This window comes from Diabrotica undecimpunctata, chromosome 3 (assembly GCF_040954645.1).
Source record: "Diabrotica undecimpunctata isolate CICGRU chromosome 3, icDiaUnde3, whole genome shotgun sequence".
In the NCBI taxonomy this organism is placed as follows: Eukaryota; Metazoa; Arthropoda; class Insecta; order Coleoptera; family Chrysomelidae; genus Diabrotica; species Diabrotica undecimpunctata.
Window position 1 is genome coordinate 11,510,050 of NC_092805.1, and position 18,035 is coordinate 11,528,084.

Sequence of the window (18,035 nt, forward strand, 5' to 3'; positions counted from 1 at the left end):
AAACTAATATGTTTACAGAAACTGAAGGAACTCCTGGAATAGACCTTGTAGCTGATGGCTCATTCGAACAAAACAGTTGACTTTTGACTTGAGTATTTTAAACGTAATTGTGATTAATTCCTATTAAAAGTGGTAAATAACTGTTAAAAATATTTATCAAAAGATGAAGATGGAAGACAAAATAGCTGGACAACTTACAAAACCTATACATAGAGGCAAGGGAATAAGACAGAGGCACTTATTATACCCTATGTCACACCAAAATATGTTGTAATGACTAACCTTCCAGGCTTTTATCACAGAGATGTTAGTCCGCCAATAAGCTAGCAAAATTGAGTATGGAAAGAAAGAAAAAGAGAAAAAATACTATAAATTCATGCATATGCAAAATATTATGAGAAATATAAAGTTATAGCAGATTACAGAGACGAGCTATCCTTCAAACAATAAGTATTCTTCTTCTACGGCACTACAGCCCAAAATGAGCCTTGGCCTCCTTTATTTTTTGCCTCCACCCTTGTCTGTCTGTGGCTGCTCTTCTCCATACACGGACTCCTAAAAGTGCTTGTGCGTCGCTGCTTACTGTGTCTTCCCAGCGCTTTCTTGGCTTTCCAACTGGTCTCTTTCCCTGCATTCTGGCGTTCAGTGCTCGTTTTGGTAGCCTATCCTCTCCCATTCGTATCACATGTCCGGCCCATTGCAATCTTTGTATTCTAATGAAGTCTGACAGGGGTGTTTCCTTATACAGTTGATAGAGCTCGTTGTTATATCGAATTCTGAAGATTCCGTTTTCCCTCACAGGTCCTAGTATTCTCCTCAGTACTTTTCTTTCGAATGTGTCGAGTTTGTTTTTGGATGTTTCTTTCAGGACCCATGCTTCGCTGCCATAACATGCTATTGGCCGAATTAAAGTTTTATACAAATAAGTTTTATATAAACAATAAGTATGCCAAGATTATATTCAAAATCACACATAGTGAAAATATTACAATGCTAGTCAAAAGTCCGTTCCCCCCTCGTATCTTTTGAATGGTTATACTTATAATAGTGAAATTTGGAGGGAGGAAATAAGCATATGTAGGCTTCTTAACTAGTCATAATAAGTGACGTAGTAGTCACAGATGACGTTACAGCGCCACTGTGACTGATAATTTTAAATAGGACCTTATGACAAGTAATACCTCGTTTAAAAGGTATTGAAAATACCTATCCAACCACACTATTTTTACTTGAGTTTAAGCTCATTTTGATATTTGATTTTGAGAATAAATTAAATAAATACTAAAATTGTAGTTTCGCATTTAATTAATAAATATTAAAACTTCCGCCTCTGGTTACTTGTCAAAAAGTTGACGTTTTTCAATTCTCTAATTGGTTTTACGTGAACGTTAACGTCGACTATTTTGACAATTAACCAGAGGCGAACGTTAGAATTATTCTTCTTCAGATGCAAATCCACTAATGGATGTTAGCGATCACATTTTCCATTAATTCTCTATTTCTTGCAATATGTATCAGAGATTTTCTTGAGTCAGGAGCCAGGACATTTTCTTGCGTCCCATTCCTCTCTTGCCTTCAATTTTACCCTCGATTATAAGTTGGAGGAACTGGTATTTTTCATTTCGCATGATGTGAGCTAGATACGCCGTTTTCCTTTTCTTGATGGTTTCGAAAAGTTGGCGTTCTTGGTTTATTCTTTTAAGGACATCTATATTTGTGATTTTCGTTGTCCATGGTATTTTTAGGATACGGCGATAGAGCCACATTTCGACGTTAGAATATATGTTAATTAAATGCGAAACTACATTTATTTTAATATACTTATTCAATCATATTAATTTTGCTTGGGTTTAAGATGATTTTGACGAATAAATTAAATAAATACTAAAATTCTAGTTTGGCATTTAATTAATAAGAATTCTAACGTCCGCCTTTGGTTATTTGTCAAAAAAGTTGACGTTTGTCAATTCTCTAGTTGTCTTTAGTTTGCAAAAGCGTTTATAGCTCAATATTTAGTTTCTGTTTCTGCTTAGTTTAGTCAATTCAAATTTAGTCAAGTTGATTTTAGTTAGTTGTTCTTAGTTAATATTTAGTTTAAATATTGTTTAACGAGACGTTTAAATTTTTACAAAGGCAGAATGGTACATACTGTAGCTGACAAAGTAGCAGCTGTGTTAATAATTGGTAAATGTGGAAATAATTTCCATGCAGCGGAACGTCTTTTTAATGAGAGGTAAAGCTTCTTCGGAAGTTTAAATAAACAGGTAGTGTTCAAGATGTCAAACGATCTGGTCGACCAACAATTAGTGATGACAAAAATATTGACATAATTTCAGAAATGGTAGTGAACCCTACTTCTTCTATAAACCAAGTTGCATCCATCTATGGAATCAGTTAAAAGACAGTACACCGATTGTTGGCTGAAAACAAATTTCATCCATACAAATTAAAAATTGTGCACCAACTTTCAGATAATGACCCCGACCGACAATTTGTTTTAGTGACGAAAGTACTTTTTCTCTCAATGGAAATGTTAACACACACACACAATGTGAGGTATTGGAGTGATACAAATCACGTCTTTCGTGAAACACATACTCAATTTCCAAAAAAAAAAAAAAAAAAATCTTTAGGCAGGTATTTTGGGAAACCACATAGTTGGGCCTGTTTTTCTCAATACTTTCAACAAGATGGTGCTCCTGCACACTATTATGGTGCAGTAAGACGTTACCTAGGTGAGGAATATCGTGGTAAATGGATTGGACGACGAGGTACGACGATAGAATGGCCAGCTCGGTCACCGGACCTCACACCATTAAATTTTTTTCTGCGGGGATACATAAAATCTAAAGTTAACGCTAAAGCACCCGACAATATTGACATTTTGAAACAACGAAAAGTTGGAGAATGTAGGGCAATTTCCCCGGCACATTTGAAAGAGTACGGCAAGAGTTTAGAAATAGGATGCATTACTGTCAGGAAGTAGATGGAGCACATTTTGAACACTTACTATAAGAACTGGTTGTTAAATATTTAATAATTAAATGAGAAGCTACAATTTTAGTATTTATTTAATTTATTCATCAAAATGGGCTTAAACTCAAACAAAATTATTATGACTGAATAGGTATTTTCACTACCTTTCAAACGAGGTATTATTTGCCATAAGGTCCCGTTTAAAATTATCTGTCACAGTGCGCTGTAACGTCATCTGTCACTATTACATCACCTGTTATGACTAGTTGAGAAGCCTACTTCTGTTTATTACCTCCCTCCAAATTTCACTATTATATTAACAATAATCGTTCAAAAGACACGAGGGGAAAACGGACTTTTGACTAGCACTGTATACTAATTCATACACACGCTATATAACATAAAATGTTAAAAACATTGGCAAAACTTAGATAAAAATAAAACTTTAGAAATATTTGATTTTAATAAGTTTACATTTTGTGCAAAAACTACAATTGCAGAAAGATAATATTTATTTAGATTTAAAAATTACTATATTTACCTACTTTAAACCTTAGCGAATTTATGGGAGGTTCGGCGTATGGAATTCCAAGGAAAGCAAATACTTCTCGACCTGAATGATCCTTTCTTAAACATCCTCTTAATTGTCCTTCGGTTATTTGTACTATTGGCGAATCCATTGCTAAAAAAACGAATATTAAAACTGGGTGCCCTATAATTGATAAGGTATTAATTTAGTACAAAAATGGATCAGTTGTGGATTTTAATTCGCAGAATTATATGTAGATGAAGCAAATAAAACTTCTTCTTTCTTTCTTGGCTCTACAACTCTAAGGCTTGACCACATCTACTATCGGTCGTAGTATCAGGTACGTAGACCACTCGTTACTGCATATTTCCATCATTTTATTAGACCACCGACTAACCTACGATCGGGCTTTTCCCAGAAGGTTATGTTTAAGTCTTTCATCATCCGATCTAAGTACATCTCAGTCTTACGCATCTTATCGGATTTGCCTTGAAGTAACATACTATGTTTTCTTCTCCATAGAGTGCTCGAAGTTTCTGCTAACTTTTTGGTCTCCACTCTCCTGTTATCTCGTCTCTAAAAGTCTTAAAGATTGTCCAGATGATCCTTCATCCTAAGACTAATAATTTTGTTGTTTTATGCTAGTTCCGTGTCCACTTCTCACTTCCATACGTTTTTATGGGGCAATTTACAGTTTTATATACTTTTGTTGTAGCTGTCTTTGAGAGCAATTTTGATTTAAGTAGCGTGGCTATTTCTTGGCTAAAAAACATTCGTAAATGGACTCCAAAATTAGATACCAAGTTCAGAACAATTATTCCATGTGGCAGAAGATCCAGAAGCCTTCACAATGCTGAATGCCAACGTCGGCTAATTATATAGTTTATTTTTATGAACGAGAGAGTAATTAGAATAATTTTAACTGGTACCTCCTACCACTCCATGGGCGTGCTCAAGATTAATTGAAAAATTACTTTGAATAATTGTAAAAAATAAATGAATTATTTCAGTGTTATAAAGTGTTATGTGTATGTCAACAAAAGTGACCTCTTTTATCACACACTATATTGGAACTGACTGGCCTACATTAAAAAGGGTTTTAAAAAATTCACATTTTTTTTAATTTTTAAAAATTACAAAAGAGAAAAAGAGTTTTTAAAACCGTCTAAGGTATGTTAAATAGATGAATAAAAATATTAATATAAAACTTACAGCTACTTGTTACAAATCCAAATCAGATTCAGAAGATGAACTTTCAGAACCAAGATTTATAATAACTGGCTCGATCATTTTATCAGTAATATTGTCCAGCTTCCACATTTTTTCCTCTTCTTTAGTAGTGTGATTTACTGCCTTTTCCCAGTTTTCAGGTTTTACATTATTTACGGCCTCCAAAAACAACTGTCTAACATCATGAATTTTAAAAGTGGTATTTTTTCTTGAAACTTCACTCTTTATCTGTGCCCATACCAGTTCAATCGGGTTTAATTCACAATGATATGGTGGGGATCTAAGTACTGTCATTCCACGATTGTCAATTTTGGCAATTTCATCAATTTCGTATTTTTTTAATTTTTCTTTATGAAGGGCACACAACGAATAAAGTTCCTTTCTTATAGATCCGGGATGGTACGTAATATTTTTTGAACTCAGCCAATTCTGCAAGTCTTTTTTTAACCACTTGGTTGTGGGCAGTCCTTCTATAAGTCTGGAGTGATAACTTGCATTATCCATTACTATTACACAGTTCTTAGGAAGAAGATCTATCATTTGTTCGAACCATTCTTGAAAGACATCAGCGTTCATGTCTTCATGGTAGTCACCGGTACGAGTTGATTCAAAAGTTAATAAACCACCTTCAACAAAACCGTCTGAACTGCCAATGTGTACTATTATCAGCCTGCGTCCCTTTCCTGATGGTGGGTTTAAACCAGTAGATAAGTTATTTACAAAAGCGTGCCTTTGACTTGTAACAGTTTCATCCTGCCAAAATTTATTTGGTGTATGACCCTCGTTGATCCATGTTTCATCAAGATAAAATATTTTTCTTTTTTGGTTTCTCATTTCCTTTATGGTTCTTAGAAAATGTCTTCTCCATATGACAATATCGCTTCTTTCTAATAAAATAGACTTTCTGGGATTATTTTTCCAGCGGAAGCCTATTTCTTTTAAAAGTTTCCATAACGTACTTCGACTCATTTCTGGGTAATCCTTATCATCTCGAACTGAGACAAGAACTTTATCCAATGTTGGAAATTCTTGTCTAAAGAAGAATTCATGCACTTTCCGTCGAATCCTTCTTTAAAATGATATTCTATTTGAAATTTTGGTTTCCCTGGAGCATTACGTGGCATTTGAAAACTACCACATTTCTCTTCTTTAATAACTCTGTAAATCGTAGATTTCCCAACACCAAGTGTACTGCTAACTAACTCAACGGTCTCATCAACACTTTCACATAAACGTTTGTCTGTAAATGATTTAAAACAATTAAATATTAATGTTTTTTCATTAACTGTTAAAGGACCAATTTTTCGGCGTTTACACGGCACTTCCAAATTTTCCATAACACTAGTATACACAATAAACTGCACCTTGCAACTGAAGTACCTACTTTTAGTGAACTGTTAAGAATTTTGAATACGCCACTTATACCTTCCTACAAAATGGAAAAACCCACTATCACATTTTCTGTGGAATAAGTTTAGAAGGTAATTATCTAGTCAATTACTGTCGTAGATTCCTGGAATTAAAGAATTAAATGTTTGATTGTTGAAACCCTTACTTCGTGGAATGCATTCATTTCAGATAAAATAAAACGTTTTATTTTATCTAAAGAATAAAACTTTATTTTGCAAATAGGTAGGTACTTATTAAACTTTTATTGGTTATATATAACCAATAAAATAAACATCTTACATTTCTTGCAAATTCATTAGTACCTGTTAACCTCCATCACTCCGACACTGGCAACCTTATTTAGGGATTAGTAACCCTCACAACTATTGTATTCTATTCTGCTCCAACCTTTATACCTGGTGGTCATAGTCAATTTAAAATTGTTTTCCTATATACTTCTGTAAACTTGTTGACAAATATCTGTTTTTCATTGAGTCACCCGTATCAACAGTTTAGGGATTTGCATACATAATTTATTGTTTTATTACTCTCTCATACATAAAAATACACTATAATATGCCACATGAAGAAGAAGATAATTTTTGTTGCCAAGTTAAATGTTACAAATAAACAATTTTTAAACTAGAACACTTTCAAATAAACACGACACACAATGTTGGGTTTTAATTGTAAATTATTGCCAACATCAATAAAAAAGTGAGATGTTAATTTCAATTTAATATAAGATCATTGCAAAACTATTGTTTTACTTACCTCTATTATTTTATCTTATTATATGCTTCGTGAATCTGGTATCTGTGATTTTGAACTGGCCAATTTGTACTGTAAAGTTTTACATCTGTTTTAATAACAATATTAATGATAACATTTTAGTGATAACAAGCGTGCTATATTATATTTATAAAGGATATACATTCTGTTTGATTATTTTAATAATAATAAATGTTAGTTAAGGCGTTAGCTATGAAAGATAATGAAAAAAATACGAAACAAAAAATGTATACAAATATTTACGGATGATTTACAAATATTAAGTATTACATTCAATAATATTCTACACAAAAAAAAATCTACACACAAAAAATTAATAAAAGTAGTAAGAGTTACGGTGCCAATGAGATGTGCCAGTAAAATCGTGTTCGAAATGAGGACCATAGAGTAGGTAATGGAAGTAAATTATTTAGAAATAAACAACCATCAAAAGGTTTCTTCTTCTTCTTCTGGTTCCTATCCGTTTCGGATGTTGGAAATCATATTGGCAATCATGACCTTGCTCGCTGCGGCTCGAAACAGCTCCGTTGAGGTTTTCTTAAACCATGTTCTTAAATTCCGCAGCCATGATATTCTCCTTCTACCGGGTCCTCGCTTACCTTTGACTTTACCTTGCAATATAGACTGCAGCAGGGAGTAACGGTGCTGATTTCTCATAACGTGTCCCAGATATTGCAATTTTATGCGTTTGATCGTAAACACAATATCTGGTTCCTTCTTCATTTTTTCTAGAACTTCCTTGTTCGTGATCCTTGCTGTCCATGATATTCTCAGCATTCTTCTATAAAGCCACATCTCAAATGCTTCAAGTTTTTTAATAGTGGTGTCTGTAAGCGTCCATGCCTCCGCCCCGTACAACAACACAGAGAAAACATAGCATCTCAAATGTCTCATTTTTGTATCTAGGGATATGTTGTGACTTTTGAAGATGGCGCTCATTTTGTTAAAGACCGTTCTTGCCTTTCCTATGCGGCACTTTATTCCCTGTACATTGCTCCACTGTTCGTTTATAATAGTTCCCAGGTAGCAATACTGTTTTACTCGCTCTATCTGCGTCCCAGTAATGTAAAGATGAGCCCCATTTATATTCTCCTTGCTGATAATCATTTGTTTCGTTTTGTGGGTATTAATGTTTAGTCCGTACTGTTGACTGTACTCGTTTATTCTGTCCATTAGCCTCTGAAGTCCCTCTAAACTATCTGCTATCACCATGGTGTCGTCGGCATATCTAACATTGTTTACTCTTTCACCATTTAGAAGGATCTTCTTCTTCTTCTACGGCACTACAGCCCAAAATGAGCCTTGGCCTCCTTTATTTTTTGCCTCCACCCTTGTCTGTCTGTGGCTGCTCTTCTCCATACACGGACTCCTAAAAGTGCTTGTGCGTCGTTGCTTACTGTGTCTTCCCAGCGCTTTCTTGGCTTTCCAACTGGTCTCTTTCCCTGCATTCTGGCGTTCAGTGCTCGTTTTGGTAGCCTATCCTCTCCCATTCGTATCACATGTCCGGCCCATTGCAATCTTTGTTTTTAGAAGGATGCCTTCGTCTATTCCGTAAACAGCCTCGTTAAAAATTTTCTCTGAGTACATATTAAATATCAACGGCGATAGGATACCTCCCTGTCTAACTCCGCGTAGTATTTTTATGTGATCTGTTTCTTCTCCGTTAATTTTCATGTATGCGGTCTGATTCCAGTATAGTTCTGAAATTATTCTGAGGTCTTTGTCATCCAGGTCTGCTTCTTTTAAAATGTTTATCAAAAGGTTTACCTGAATAAATCTGTATCAAAAAAATAAGACTACAGAAAAACCAAAAGATACAAGAGCATAATTGAAGAGCTTGAAAAAAACTCTTTTTTCTGTTATTACTCTATATTTCGCTGATTTTTTTGATAGCTTCATCAGGAGACAACTAAAATATGGTTAAAATTTGTATAAATATAAGGTGGGAATAAACAATGAATTACTTACAGATTTAGAGTTTAAAATATTTAAAAATGTCCTTGTACATAATATGTTCAAAACAGTACTAACAATATTGGTTAAAAGCACCTAGGTCACTAGTAATTAAATATAAAAAGCAAACAAAAACAACCAAGAAACAATTAAAACGCAATAAAATTACACATTAAAAATATACAGGGTGATTTAAAATATAATTGTAAACAGAAAAATTATTTTAACATACTAAGAATTTTACAGTAGATATTGCTCAACTGGACCGTGTCTGCCTTGTAATTTACTGCATATTTTTCTCTATTAATATGACACATTTCTAAAAACAATCTTTTTTGTAATTATTCTCTTGCTGTAGAACCCTGACATTTGAGTAGTCAAATTGACGTCCAGTTTTTAAGTAATGGTCAACTGCCGCACATGTATTCTTCTTTTTTGTGCAGTCACGTTTGTGCTGTGTGACCCTTTGTTTTAGCCATTAAGAAGTTTGGCCAACATAACAGCTCTGGCAATCCAAACAAGGCAGTTTGTAGATAACATTAGTTTTATTTACAGTTGGTGTCTTGTCTTTTACTTTAGAAATCAGTTGTCGGTTTTTTAATAAATTATATTGGACAATTTTAATGTTGGTAAATTGTTTAAATAAACTAGTCACAGAAGGTGTTAACTGTTTTATTAATGGTAGTTTTTTATATTGGATTGTTTGTACTGCTCCGATATCAGTGGGACCGTCAAAAATGTCTGAGTTAAATATCAATTTTTTAAGGATATGTTTTGGGTATCCATTATTTTCAAAGATGTTTAACAGCAAATTTAAGTTTCTGTTTAAGAATTTATCATCACTGATATGCCTTACCCTATTCTTCATTGCAATCACTGTATTAAACTTTTGATGAGTAGGATGATTTGAAAAAAAGTTTAAATATCTTCCAGAGTGTGTTGGCTTTTGATACCAATCTATCAATATTTTGTTTTGTTTAGTTCTTATTAATTTAGTGTCCAGAAATGATATCGAGCAATCATTTTCAATCTCTAAAGTAAATTGGATATGTTTGTTATGGCCCGTTTTCACTTTACGTCTTATTGTACGTTTTGTCCAGTGTATACACACTACGTTTTCCCTTCCGTTTTCATTCTCATTTCTAATTTAGAGTCTTGAGTTGTGTTAAGTTTGTTTAGTGTTTTTTTATTATGGAGGAAACACGGCTGCTTTCTTTTATTTTTTCAACTATAACAATACTACGACTGAGGAAAAAGGGGATGAAGAGGGAAAAGACAAGATGGTCAAGAGAATGGCTTCTGAAAAGACGCCAGTATTCCCAGGTCTCGTTACTAAAAGAACTGAGAGGCGAACCAGATGACTGGCGCAATTATTTGCGAATGGACACCTCAGCCTATTGTCAGTTGCTAGAGTTGGTAACACCATACATATTGAAATAAGACACTTGCATGAGAAAAGCGATTACACCCCATGAAAGACTCACAGCAACTCTCAGATATATTACAACAGGACGCAGCGTCAGGGACTTGGAGTTCCCAATCATAATATCCAAACCAGCGTTAAGCCAAATAATTCCTGAAACCTGTAATGCGATCTACTTGGTTTTAAAACATACCTACTTAAAAACTTTTATACAATTCAATAAATTCCCCGAGAAAATCGTGGGTGCATTGGCGCAAATCTGACATTATTATGCTTTTTTTGGGAAAAATTAAACGAACTGCAGTGGAACTAGTCGTCAAATAAGTCAAGATCGGATGACTTGTCTGAATATGTATTTTCACGTAACGGTTTATCCTATTAGTTCTCGCAAAACTATGCGTCTCCCATCATTTCTACGATCTGACCTTGGATTTCATTTCGATTCGACAAGACGTACGTTTTGCTGTTTACATGCCACGTTTTATTGTATAGGATTTGTCCTATCCAACAAAACGTACAATAAGACGTAGCGTGAAAACGGGCCTTTAAAGTTATTGAAAATGTTCAAGGTATTTTGAATTTGTGAAGTAGGAACAGAACATATAAGATCGTCTACAATTTTTTTAATGAAGAGTAAAGGGAAAGGTCATTGTGGAATAGTGACATCCAGCAAATGGTGCAAAATGATGGTTGCTATTATGGGGCTGAGTGGACTACTTATAGGTGCTCCAAATATTTGTCGATAGAATTTATCATTAAAGCTAAAATAGGTGTTCTCAAAAACATAATTCAGAAGTATTAAAAAACTATCCTTAGAAATTGTTCTGAAATTTTGAATGAGATTCCATTTTGAGTGTATTATATTACTGACCAGATCTATTGGTATATTAGTAAATAACGATATGACATCTAATGAAATTAAAACATAATCTTTCGGTAAAATCAACTCTCTGACATCATTAACAAATGAAAATGTATCGTTTACATTATAGTTTTTCACTTCGTCAAAAGCATATTTAAGAATGTTAGCAAAAAATTTGGATAAGTCATAAGTTACTGAATTTGAGCCCTCAATTTCGAGATCACTAAGCAATGATCTGAGTCTATGTTTGCCCCTCTACAACTTCTGCAGTTTATCACGTCTCTTCCATGCCTTGAATCTATTAAGATATATTTTTGACTATAGTTTCTGTAAAAACTCAGCCTCTAGCACCAATGGCATTCCTTTCATATTCTTAAAAACACCATCTACTCTCTATATTACTGGTTTATTAAAATTTTCTTTGATCCCATGTTTTTATTGTTATTTTGTAGTTGTCTTTTGTTGATTTATTAGGCTGGCTTTGAGAGCTGTACAAGGTTTTGTAGAAGTCTTCAACTACCTTAGTTATTTTATATTTGTCGTCTTCCTTTTTATCAGTGTCTAATTATTATAATTTTCTGAACACCCAGTGTTGCCTTTATGGTTTTGTACAACTTGCTCTATTAAGTTTTCGTTTCATTTTTTTTTGTTAAATTTTATTTCTTTTCTAATTATATTTAGTTCTACGTATTCCTTAGTGGGGCGTTTGTTTTCCGCTAATAGTTGTCTTCTTTCCTTTATTAATATCGTTGTTTGTTTTGTCTTCTTTAGTTCTTGTTCTCTTCGTACCTTGTAAAAAGGTACTTGGTACCTTCGTACCGGATCTGTAGCCCTACTTGAAGAAGGTTTTTATATATGTTTTTGTTAATGTTGTGTTAAAAGAAATAAATTTACTATTTGTATCCCTTTAGAAAAATTCATGGACGCCTAATAATATTATGCATTACTTTTCTATTTTCTAAACTATAAATATGATAAAGGATAAACCCATGAACTTCACTAGATAGTTGAGAGACAGATACATATGGTAGAACAATGAGACAAACTATAATTATTTTTAAAAAAAACAGACCCACAAACATTACGAATTGCGTTGCAGAATAATTTTTTACACATTCTACATACAAAACATTGATAACTATTTGGAAAAATTGTTAAGAGAAAGAAATCGAAAATTAATTAGGGCAATACGAGCAGCGCTTTAGAAAAGTGAAATGAGTAGACACCAACCTTTGGTGTAGATTAAAAAATATTAATATTCCAAAAAAATCATCAGATTAACGAAAATGGGAATGCACAACTCTGTGGCGGAGGATAAGAGATGAGAAAATGAATAATAGATAGATAGACAGATAACAAGAAAGCTAGCGTATTAGTTTAAAAATTTAAATTTATCTGCTACTTACAACTTGTACACTAAAATACGTTGGTGTAACAGATCTACCTATGGATGATCACAATGACAAGAGATGACGGTTTGCTTCTCGGTCTTACTCCTCCATAGATTCAGATGGGAGTATACGGCTAAGAAATGGGTATATATATATATATATATATATATATATATATATATATATATATATATATATATATATATATATATATATATATAATATGTAGAAAAGGGGTATAACCGTTAATCCAATATAAGTCAAGGATCACTCGAAGAGTGGTGGGTTTTTCGGTCAAAAGGTGGAGAAAAAAAGACAAAGAAGGTGGATACTTCATCTATTTATTCTAAAATATTTCGCTCTCTAATCAGAAAGCATCATCAGTTCATCTAAAAGAATTATATGAAAAAACAAAACATCCATAGAGAGGTTAATAAAAAAGTGTTACCTCAAAAAGACATAGCAGTCAAAGGTATAAAATATAAAAAAGCTTGAGACTTAGAACTTAGAACAGCAAAAGAAACATGTGGTTATTAAACATGTAATGTAAAAAAATGTATGTAAAAAACTTATGTAAAGAACTAGTATTCGCCGAGAAACTAATAAGATCACAAGATCACCCTTCCAACAATAGAATATTAATTAAGTTTAATTTTAACTTTAGGTAACGTTATTAAAATGATTGCAAATGTTTCTTGTAAAAAATGTAATGAAAGTTACCACAAAGAGCTTCTACATTTCTCGGAAACACTCGGCAAATGGGACCTATTTTATAGTAAACGAACCATCCCGTGAGAGACAGTGTCCTTGAAGTCCAAACATGACAACACAAGGCGAAATACCAACCGCTAATACATTGGAGCGGTAAATTTAAAGATATGATAAGTAAGAAGAAATCCCCTCCCCCAAGATACTCCGAAAAATATTTGGAGCTATACAAACTCTTTAATGAACCAGATGTCGCGACCTACACGTCGACGTAGATGGGCCGAACACATAATACGAATGCCTGACAACATGATTGCTAAAAAGCTAATGACTGGAACACCTGAAGGGAGAAGAAACAGAGGCCGACCGAGAATTAGGTGGTTAGATGGAGTTGAGACTGACTTAGGTATACTAGAAATCAGAAGATGGCAACAAGTTGCAAGAAACCTAACGGAATGGTGACTAATCTTAGAGCACAGAGGATTGTCGAGCCAAAGATGATATTTAAAAAACCAAAGTGACTAATGATACATTGCAAGTATCAAATTTGAAATTTGCATATTGTAGAATAGACGCATCGGGGTTTTTGTACAATTCGGACCATCCATATAGGAGATAATTAGACGTTTCCAGACTTTTGGTCCACTCTGTACAATTGCTTGAATTTATTTAAGTAGCTTTTTGCCAAAAATATGTTCTGTTATTTTTGTTGGGCACTCTGTATTTATAATTATCTTACTATCTTACTAACGCATTATATTGATGTAGTACTTATTGCTTTAGTCCTAATAAACTATCGTTTTAAAAAATGCAAGGATTATTCAGAATAAACATAGTGATGATATATCTTATATTTTACCAAAAAATCTTTATATATCTACAGAGATAAAGTTATAAAGGTGTTCTAAAAACCTAATTCGAACGATTTACTATTGAAAATGTTTATTTAATCAGTATTAATAAAGATAACTTTACGCTTGGTTAAGACATTTCTTATCAAGCGTTAAAATAGTGCAATTCTGAAGGTAACTGACCCCAAACAAATAAAAGTGAATTCTTTAACTGACAAGATAAACGTTCTGTTACGTTAACTTGCAGTTTCATCCGAGTACATTATCTTAAATTCTTGATATGCGGGATAAACATACTGTTTGACTCCCAATGTATTTACCTAGTATAGAGCAAAATTTCTAACTGTCTTCATTAATATGAAAATTAATCTATAATAGTTATTTATGTACCAAGGTTATTAAGTAGATATTTATGCCCGAGAGCGACTGTCTTAAAAACACGAGGGCCTTTGATCCGACTGTTTGTAAGTCTCTCTACAGGGTAAGAACACGTAGAACGCCGGCGAACCGGCGCGCTTATTGCTGGTGCAGACAAGCGGTTATTTTCAGCGCTTGCCTGCTTTTACCTGAACAAGTAAAAAGCTGGAAATCAGCATCAGTTTGTTTAAAACTTTTCGTAGTAAAAGATGTCGTTGAATTCCGAAACTGAAGATGAAATGTTTTTATTAGAAAATGTCCACTTAAAAATTTTACATAGAGGGAAGGATGGCGTGCATGAAATTAATCGTGAACGGCGGGAATTTGGGGAGTACCACCACCTCTTTCTGGTGAGACTGGAAAAACATGACTCTAGACGAATTATTCCACGTTGCAAAAGACAGAGAAACTTTTAGAAGTATGGTCGCCAACCTCCGTTAATGTAGATGGTATAGGAAGAAGACCGTTTGTAAATTAGCCTTGTGTTTTCTTCACGGAGTAACAATTGATCGATTGAAAGGGGTTGTACTTCTTCCAAGTGTAGGAAAATCACCATTCGACAAACGGAAAAAAGTACCACAGGCAATGCAATTTCTGGTATTATTACAGATGCTATTCGTGAACATATTAAATCATACCCCGCAAAGTTAGCAAGGAAAAGTATTATTTAAATGAGAAACTAGATATCACTCTTATGTATAAAATGTTTAGAGGAAAATTTCCGGAATATGCCACTGTTAATGATTCATATGACAGAAAAGTTTTTAAAAATGTTTAATTATCATTTGGAAGACCTTAGATAGACACATATTGTGTATGTGAGGAGCTTGCAATGAAAATAAATAGTACGCATTTGAACGATAATGCAAAAAGAGTAGCAGCCGCCGAGAAAATGATTCGTCTACGTCGAGCTAAATAAATTTCAACTCAAATGAAATTTGTTAAACAAATTGTCGAGTCCAACGAGAAAATTGTGATTATGTCTATAGATTTTATGCAGAACCTTCCAACTGCCACAAATTCCGGTGAAAGCGGTTTTCTATCTTTGCCAGGTAACAGGGAACGTTTTTTGTATTAACAATAGCAACGCTTTTCCTATATCGTAAGGGTAACGGTATGAAGGGGCCGAATGAAATTTGCTCATGAGGTATAACATGTCGTTAGTGAAATATCTTCATGTTTTCTCTGACGGTTGTGGAGCGCAAAATAAAAACCACACTGTGTTAAGGATTTTTTCTGCTTTGATTTCGCTCAAAAAATTTCTTCTTCTTTCAGTGCCTATTCGTTCCGAATATTGGCAATCATTCTGGCTATAATTATTTTATTGACTGATGCTTTAAATAGATTCGTTGTTGTCGTGGAGAACCATTTCCTCAGGTTCTTCAACCATGATATTCTCCTTCTCCCAATTCCTCGCTTTCCGAATACTTTACCCTGTAGGATTACCTTCAGTAATCTGTATTTAGTGCTGTTTCTCATTATATGTCCGAGATATTCCAACTTTCTCCTTTTAATGGTATACATCACCTCTCTTTCTTTGCCCACTCTTCGTAATACGGTCTCGTTGGTTATCTTGTCTGTCCATGATATCCTTAGAATTCGCCTGTATAGCCACATCTCGAAGGCTTCAAGTTTTTTCTCCATTGCTTCAGTTAGTGTCCAGGATTCAACTCCGTAATACAATATTGAGAAGATATAACATCGTAGGAGCCTTACTTTTATCTCCAGATTAAGATTGTGGCTTTTAAAGAGTTTGGCTATGTTATTGAATGCACTCCTAGCCTTCTCTATTCTACATTTTATTTCCTGTGAGTGATCCCATTGTTCATTTACTGTTGTTCCAAGATAGTTATACTGTTTTACTCGGTCCACTGGTGTATTATTGATAAGTAGTTGAGCGTCTCTAACTTTATTTTTGCTGATGATCATAAATTTAGTTTTTGTTATATTTACTTGAAGTCCAAATCTTTCACTTACTTCATTTACTTTGTTTATCAGTTGCTGTAAACTGTTCAAACTGTCTGCAAAAATAACGGTGTCGTCTGCATAACGGATGTTGTTTAGGCGTTCTCCATTTAGAAGTATTCCATGTTCGCATTTTTCCAAGGCTTCACTAAATATTTCCTCTGAATATAGATTAAATAATATAGGTGAAAGTATACAACCTTGTCTAACGCCTCGTAGAATCTGGATCATTTCCGTTGGTTCACCTCCAAAATTCGTTCTTATTGTGGCTGATTGGTTCCAGTATAAATTTTGTATTACACGCCGATCTTTATCATCCATTTGGGCTTTTGTTAGAATATCCATCATTTTTTGGTGTTGAACTGTATCAAATGCTTTTTGGTAGTCCACAAAGCAGGTGTAAATATCGCAAGTCATATCTCTGCATCTTTGAAATAATACTTGTAGACTAAACAGTGCATCTCTTGTACCTACGCCCTTCATGAATCCAAACTGTGTGTCTTGTATTCTCTCTTCGCATAGCTTGTATATTCTACGATGTATAATTTTAAGAAAAAGTTTTAATGTATGGCTCATTAGACTTATTAGCCTATATTCTCCGCACTTTTTTGCTCCCTGTTTCCTTGGTAAGGTAATAAATTCTGAAAGTAGCCAATCTTTTGGGATATTGCCTGTGTCATAGATATTATTGAAGATTTTACATAGTACTCTTAAAGATTCATCATCAAGAAGTTTAAGAAATTCAGATTGTACTCCGTCTGGTCCTGGAGCTCTACCTTCTTTTAGTGATAATATGGCTGCTCTTATTTCTGCCACTAGTATAGGTGGTCCTGTTTCCGTAGGTATTGGGGGCTGGTTCTCTCTCTCATCAAAAAATAAATTTCTTATGTAATTTTTCCAGGTATCATTGATACTCTCTTTGTCCACGATTATCTCTCCATTGTCATTAACAAGTTTACTTATTCTTCTGTTTTTACATTTACCTGTAATTTCTCTTACCTTCTTATGCACGTTGAAGTCGTCGTATTTACTTTGGAGAATTTCGATTTCTTGGCATTTTTTCTCCAGTTCTTTCTGTTTGGCTTCTCTGATCTTTCTCTGTATCTCTCGCTGTAATGTTTTATACATGGAGTTATCGTTCTTGTTTTTCCTTCTTTCTTCCATTAGTTGCAGAATCTCTGTCGTCATCCATGTCTTATTCTTTAAAGTCTCAAAAAATTTAAGACCATTATTTTCTTATTAGGAAAATAATGGTTAATATCACCCTGTGTTTTGCGGTGATTAAAAGAAAAATTAGAAAAGTAGACCGTATTTACACCATGTAAGAATATGGAGAGCTGATAAAAACTTCATGTAAAAATAACCGTTTTAATGTGGTATTGGTCAATGCTGAAGACGTAATTGATTACAAAAGTTGGTGGCCATAGTACTACAAAAAAACCATGTTATCCGCGGAATCCAATGGCAAAAATATTCCAAGTAATCAGAAGGTTCAACTAAAAATAAACCAATTCATGCATTTTCACCACTCCTACTGAACTCAACCTTG

At 33.8% G+C, this 18,035-nt stretch overlaps 1 protein-coding gene across 2 annotated transcripts in view; it reads right to left on the reverse strand.

Moving 5' to 3' along the window:
- LOC140436431 (esterase B1-like) overlaps positions 1 to 18,035 on the reverse strand; it is a 62,278-nt gene that overhangs the window by 22,148 nt on the left and 22,095 nt on the right. Inside the window, exons 1-3 of one of the 2 annotated variants that reach the window (XM_072525251.1) lie at positions 8,885 to 8,916; positions 6,899 to 6,967; positions 3,522 to 3,658 (exon numbers count right to left, since the gene is read on the reverse strand). In XM_072525251.1, coding sequence (XP_072381352.1) covers positions 3,522 to 3,656 — 135 coding nt within the window. In that variant the 5' untranslated portion in view covers positions 3,657 to 3,658; positions 6,899 to 6,967; positions 8,885 to 8,916. Of the gene's footprint in view, positions 1 to 3,521; positions 3,659 to 6,898; positions 6,968 to 8,884; positions 8,917 to 18,035 lie in introns of those variants that run through there. The other variant, XM_072525250.1, reaches the window with a different exon arrangement.